This window comes from Xyrauchen texanus, chromosome 12 (genome assembly GCF_025860055.1).
Source record: "Xyrauchen texanus isolate HMW12.3.18 chromosome 12, RBS_HiC_50CHRs, whole genome shotgun sequence".
Taxonomy (NCBI): domain Eukaryota; kingdom Metazoa; phylum Chordata; class Actinopteri; order Cypriniformes; family Catostomidae; genus Xyrauchen; species Xyrauchen texanus.
Window position 1 is genome coordinate 22655273 of NC_068287.1, and position 7433 is coordinate 22662705.

At 40.0% G+C, this 7433-nt stretch overlaps 1 protein-coding gene across 1 annotated transcript; it reads left to right on the top strand.

Annotated features, from left to right (window-relative positions):
- Window positions 1–679: 679 nt before the first annotated feature.
- LOC127653268 (THAP domain-containing protein 6-like) lies at window positions 680–2860 on the top strand. Its single transcript, XM_052139901.1, has 4 exons — window positions 680–817; window positions 1131–1323; window positions 1434–1538; window positions 2101–2860. Exons 1-4 carry the CDS (start codon window positions 738–740, stop codon window positions 2302–2304), a joined length of 582 nt encoding a protein of 193 aa, XP_051995861.1. The 5' UTR covers window positions 680–737; the 3' UTR covers window positions 2305–2860.
- The last annotated feature ends 4573 nt before the right edge of the window (window positions 2861–7433 follow it).

The window sequence follows — 7433 nt, forward strand, 5'->3', positions numbered from 1 at the left end:
ATTTTCATGTAATACACACATTTATTAGGGCTGCACAAATTAATTAAAATAAAATCACTGTATGACATTAATCTGTAAAGCGCCACAACGATTAAATTAAATTAATCCTGGAGAAAAAATGTATCCTGTAACCGCCCCTGTATACAAATAATTCACCCCATGGCATTTATGTACAGCGGAGAAGATGTTACAATGAGGAGCACATTATAGTGAGGATTTTATTGCTTCATTTAGATATTTGTAGAATGTGGGTGCAGAGGAAAAACAAAGAAAAGTAATTTACAAATCCATGGTTATGGTCATTTATAAAAGCTAAGCTATATTAAACAAATGTCTCAGTGTAATACTTTAATACTAAGTAATAATGTACAGTGTAACCATAAAACCAAAAACATCCACTACGTCAACAAAATCAACTACGCAGAGGATTAGATCCACTACGTCATCGCGCTACAGTCTGTAGCGAGGACCATAGACCTGTCATTATTATTTTTATATATGTGAAGCTTTATATTAATTTGATATAATTTAATTTATGTAGAAGCTCTATGTGTTTTATGCTTTATACCTGCTTTTTATTTGATACATATTCAATAATAAAAAAAAAAAAAAAAACATAGACCTGTCAAATATAGACGCCTTATTGACCGCTGGATCTTACGTCAACGTCGTCGCCATATTGGACCGGGCAACTTGCCAAAACTCCCAGGCAGCTGTACACTGCCACTGAAGAAAAGATGCCTGACTCTTGTGCAGCTTGGGGCTGTACAAACCGTCGCACAATCCAAACCAGATCTCGGGGTATTACTTTTCATAGGTAAGACTGAACAGTTGTTTCTTGTTGTATTTGGTCATTATAACATTGTTGAAAGCTAACCAGGGTCACTATTTACACTATTTAGCTATGAAAGCTGAGACTTATAAAGTTTATATGATTTCGTATTAAGTCTCAACTTATATTATAGTTTATATTATATACTAAAGTGTGCATAATCGAGATTTTCATCTATATAGCCGTTTTTCTCCAAACCTACTTTAGTGACAAGCTTCTCGTTTCGGCTGAGAGACTGACATATTGTGAATCTGACTGTAGTTAGTTGGCTAGCTAACTTTTCTCAAACTTTTTGAAGGTTTCCCAAAGAGAAACAGCTGAGGAGGCAGTGGGAGGTAGCTTTAAGAAGGGAAGGTTTTTCCGCCAGTGAGTCCTCTGTGCTATGCAGTGAGCACTTCAAGCCGGAGGACTTTGACAGGACAGGTCAGACTGTAAAGATTAGAGATGGAGCTAAACCACCTGTCTTCAGTTTCCCGACTCATCTCCAAAGAGTAGGTGTATCGATAGGCTATAATGATTTGATCGCTTGTCATCAAATCGTGTCTCGTTATATATATATATATATATATATATATATATATATATATATTTTCCATTTTAGCCAGTGGCAACCAGGACAACACAAGCCTCAAGGAAGGCTGAAGAGAGCCTGTTAGTGGACTGCTCTCTACATTTCCAAGAGTATGTTCCTCCTCTGCCTAATGTTGTGAGTATTTTTACTAGTTAAGCCTCTTTCTCTCTCTCTCTCTCTCTCTCTCTCTCTCTCTCTCTCTCTCTCTCTCTGTCTGTGCGTCTCTATTTTCAGACACATTCATGTATGCACGCATTGAAACATGCTGGTGTGTTTTTTGCATGTGGTGAATATGCGTCCCTGACAGACATATAAACCCATGGTGATAGCAGTGGGATTGAGGGGTGATGAGATTAAAGGATTATTATATGTATGGCTTTTGTTGTTCATCTGAACACAAATAAAGATTTTTAGAAGACGTTTTCAGATGTGGAGGGACTTAGAATGGAAGGAGAAAGCAACCAACACTTTCAAGGCCATAAATCACATTTAGGCTGGATAATAGTAATCCATATATATGGCTTTAGATGCTTCCATTCTATCGATTTAACCATCCGAAAACATATTCTAAAAATCTTAATTTGTGTTCAGATCAACAACGAAAGTCATACGCATCTGGGATGGAATGGAGGCTAGTAAATTATGAGAATTTACATTTTGGGGAGAAATAATTACTTTTCAACCTTCTTTCTTCTAGGACCACTCCTATGCATTGCCTGCATCTCCCACTGGTCTAAAGGCCAGACTCTGTGAAGCCTTGGTTAGGGTGGAGAGTCTGGAGCGAGAGATGAGGAATGTGAAGGACCGAGAACGGAGGGCAATGAAGACATGGTCTTCTAGAGATCAGCTGAGCAGTTTATTTGCCAGTCATAATTGTGGAAAGCTGTCAGAGTGTCCTTGATCAATCAGTTTGTCCGAGCTGATATTGGTTCAGAGGATGTGTTTTTTTTTCTCAGCGAGCACATTCAGGAATCACCGTTTGGAATTGACAACCATCATTTTTTGCTTTTGTCGTTAGTTGTGTCTGTCTTCCACAAACTAAGGCTACACCACATTGTCAGACTGAACACTCTTAAATTACAGAGTGGCAACTCAAGAAAAAAGCTGTGCAAAGCAGTTTTGTTCCAAGAATTTTAGCTCCCATCCCCCAGTTTTATAAAAGAAGAGCATAACTTGTACTGGTGGGATTGGCTCTAGCCCCCCACGAACCTACAAAGGATAAGCAATTATAGATGATTGATGGATGGGTGTACTGTATAGTCGATTATGCTATTATTTTTATTATATATTATTGTACTATTCACTACTCACTATTTTATTTACTTTTTTAATTATTTTATTATTGACTATTATACTATTTATACTGCATGTTCTATTTGTTATTTTCAATCTATTATTATTATAATATTGTATTGTATTATACTACTTGTGCTATTATATTATTTTACTGTTCACTACTCACTATTTTATTTACTATTTTGTGTTATTGACTGTATTATACTGTTTATACTACATATAATATTTGCTATTATTATACATATACTATTTGCTTTAATCAATCTATTATTGTATTATATTATACTACTTATATTATTGTATTATTCACTACTCACTATTTTATTTACTATTTTCTTTTTACTGACTATATTCTACAATTTAATTTATTCCTATAAAAATATAGAAGGTAGACTGGCTGCCAGTGTCTCACTATTTTATTTGTATTTGCTGATTTTGTTCTATTTTTCTCAATGATGATCATTTCTTAGTACTTGAAGATGCACTATTTCTCTCTCTCTCTCTCTCTCTCTCTCTCTCTCATCTATCTCATCTATCTATATATATATATATATATATATATATATATATATATATATATATATATATATATATATAATTTCAAAGTGAACCAGCTGAGCACATGAAAAGCTAAAATGATGTGGTTGAAGACAGAAAAGGCCATTTCCACAATGAAAAAAACTTAATGGAAATGTGGTACATAAAATGAAACGTAGAGGGCGCTTTTGCCTCATCAATTTATGTAACTCCACAATCCAAGGGTGCGGTCCATTCAGAAGCGATTCATCCCTTTGCCTTATTTCTTTAAAATAAATAACATCAACTGAGTGCTTTGGAAGGCTGAAAGGTGTGAAGCTCAAAAATAAATTTAAACCAGAACTCACATTTAAAGTAATTTTTATTCGAAATTATTTTTGAAGCGACCTTACAGCATGACTGTTCTCACTTTGAAGTGCACTTCGGAGGCTGATTTATCCCTTTTGGTACGCAACAACTGATCCTCATCTTAGCCAGAACAGAAGGAGAGCACTCTTAACGAATGTATTGAACTAGAGTCATATAGTATGAAGTAACTCCTTATGAACCCAGTTGGGAAGGGAGTTTATTTACAATTAAAGTGCTTGTGACTTTATGGTAAATTATAATGACATGAATGCAGGCTGTTGTGCAAATGATTGCACATTTAAAGCCTAGTGTACACTTCACGAATCCAGCTCGTCTTATTTTGATATTTTGACTCGGCGGTTTGCAACGAGAAGTGTAATTAAAGCTGTAACGGCCATTTTTTATTTATTTATTTATTTATTTATTTATTTATTTTTTGCTGGTTATTTGCGATTTAAAAGGACATAAGCTCATTATGTTACGTACGTAACTGAGACCTTCCCTTACGACTCAGTACACTTGACATTGCATAGCTACATATATGGGGAACAGAATCCCATCACGCCATACTACACAACATAACGAACATACTGAACCATTGTCATATAGTATGAAGTAACTCCTTATGAACCCAGTTGGGAAATTAGTTTATTTACAATGAAAGTGCTTGTGACTTTATGGTAAATAATGGCCTGAATGCAGGCAGTTGTGCAAATGATGGGGAGCCCGTACTTACAGGGAAGGGCATAAGTATCTATATATTTGGCCAATGAATTGAATTTGCTCTAAAAAGAGAGGACTTGTGAAGAAAGATATGTTACATCTAGGTTGTGAAACCTTGCGAAACCTTGTGTTTTGAGAGGACCATCCTGCTGCAAAAAAAATGTCTTGTAAGGACACACCATTCGTCCATGCCCATGAGAAGCCATGCCTCTAGTTGAGTGTGCTTTAACACCAATTGGGGAAGTCTGACCCTGCGACTCATAAGTCAGGGTAATTGCATCGACAGTCCAGTGAGAGAGCCTTTGCTTGGAGACAGACATTCCTTTTGTGCATCCTCCATAGAATATAAAGTGCTCATCAGACCGCCTGAACTGGCAAGTACACTCAATGTATGCATGTAGTGCCCACACAGGGCATAACAAATGCAATGATTGTTCCTCATCCAAATTAAATAGAGGGAAGATGGCCTGAAGGTAAACCACCTGCGATTTGAAGGGTTTGGTTAGGACCTTGGGTACAGAGCCTTTCCTTGTTTTGACAGTGGCTCTTGAAAGACCGGGGCTAAACTCCAGACATTGTCGACTGATAGTGCATGCAGGTCACCTATCGTTTTGCTGAAGCCTGAGCCAGCAGTAGTGTGGTCTTAACAGAGAGCATGCGCAAATCTAGAGTCTAAAGGTTTTAGGACTAAAGTTAAGTCGGGACTGTAGGTTTAATCGTCTTGCTCCTTTAAGGTACTTTATCATGCTTGCCTATAGAGGCACCGGCTTCATGTACGTGATACGCAAATATAGTTGCCACATACACTTTGAGCATTGATGGGGTGTGTCCTGCATCTAATCGCTCTTGAAGATATATTAGAATCTCATCATGGGACAGTTTACTGGGTCCTTGACCTGTAAGAGACACCACTCAATGAACACTGGCGTCTTGTGGACGGTGCTCTGGCCTGTAAAATGGTGTTCATGAATGAACGTATCAGTTCTGGTGTGTGTAGTGCACCCCGTTCAGGGGCTACACATGCAGGTTCCACAGCTGGGGCTGGGGATGCCAGATTGTGCCTTGCGCCTGAGAGAGGAGATCCCTCCTCAGTGGTATTTCCCATGGTGTGCTGTACAGCATCTCCATCATTTCTGTAAACCATGGCTGGTTGGGCCACTTAGTCGCAACTAATAGAACCGTTTCCTTGTCCTCTCGGATTTTGCACACGACAGAGTGAATCGGGCATACTGGGGAAAACACATAATTGCATTTTGCTGGCAATTTGTGTGCCATTGCGTCCGTTCCCAGTGGGGCTTGGGACTTCAAAAACCAGAGGGGACAGTGGGCATTCTCCACTGAGGCAAATAGATCGATTTCTGCTTTGCCGAATATTTCCTAAATCATCATTACAGTTTGAGGATGAAGTCTCCATTCACCCGGTATAACCCCTTGGCATGACAGAAGGTCCACGCCATAATTCAGGCGGCCTGGAACATATGTTGCTCTCAGGGAGAGGAGATGATGCTCGCCCCAAAGGAGGAGGCGAGGCATCAGTCTCAACAGTGGCGGTGAATGAATTCTGTCTTGGCGGTTAATATATGCCACAACAGTCATGTTATCTGAGCAAACAGGACGTGACAGTTCGCTATTTCTGACTGAAAAGACTTTCAGGCTAGAATTACTGCCAATACCTCTAGGCGGTTGATATGCCACGCCCTCCTTGCACCTGTCCAGGTGCCGAAAGCCGGGCATCCAATGCACACATCCCCCAACCTGTGTTGGAAGCATCCGTAGTCACCACTTACCGCCTGACAACCTGCCCTAGTGTGACACCTCACTGGTAATACGTAGGAGCGGATGCCGCTGCCGTAAATCCCAATGCTTTCTGAAACGGTTTCAGAGGAAGGGTTCTCTCCAGTTTGAACTGAGACAGACACTGAAGAATGGACTGAATGCGCACACTCGTGAGGTGTGCCTGCCTGCTTATGGAGTTGAGGCGGACTCCCAAAAAGGAGATTTATTGGCTGGGGAGAGCGTACTCTTCGCCCAGTTCATTGAGGCCCAAGCCTTCATTTAGATGCTGAAACAGTGCTGGCATAACAGAGCCTGATTGCGCAAGTAACAGCAGGTAGTTCAAGATGCATACGCCGCTCAGTCTCAGAGGGTTGAGAACTGCATCGATGCATTTCGGGAATGTGCGAGGAGCCAGAGACAGTCCGAAGGGCAGGACTTTGAATTTATACGCTGTTCCCTCGAACGTGGATCTCAAAAATATCCTGTGATATTGTACAATTTGTGTGATGTTCTCCGGAGCACTGCAGGGGAGCAGAAAGTCGTCCTGCGAAGATTCTGCCCACTGACTCATGTATATCAGTGGTGAAGGTAGAAGGCTTCCAGACAAAAGATGATCACTGTCTTGAAGGAAAACATTCTGAGGAAATGGTGTCTGTGCACCTGTTTTTATTGTGGACAAAACAGGTGGGGCTCAAGCACCATAGCAAATACTAGAATACTGGCGTTATTGAAGAGAGGTTTCAAATAGGTTGTGTAAGAAGGCACTCCCCATATGCGTAGCTACGCAATGTCAAGTGTAATGAGTCATAAGGGGACTGAAATTCTTGATGTATCCTCATCAAATCAGAGACTCCCCTCAAAATCAGAACACAAATGGTGAAAAGAGACGATCAGTTGTAACGGTGCTATGTCTCACCTGAACACTTGAGATCGGATCACCCAAAACACATTTTAATACCAGTGTACACATGGCCTCAGTCGGGGACAAATGGTCATATAATTGGTACACACAGTCTGCAATCAGTTGTGTAGTGTGCACACCATCATGTGGAAAACAAGGCTGTGAGTCACAGGGCGCCAACTGCAAGTTGTGTAGTGTGCACTAGGCTGAAGTTGCAGTATAGCCTATGTTCAGTTATAATCTTGGCAGTTATGGTTAGGTTTAGGTTTGACCCACTTACCTGGTTACTGTACATGGGTCAAACAAAGTGTCTTTGTGAAATGAAAGCTTAACTTGTTTATTATGAGCCAGATTCTTTGGCTTTGGTTGTGGGAAACATGTCACAAAAGACACCTTTAATGACATTTTGTGCACTGGTATGGGCAGGATATAAGTTACAGGTAGGCTTT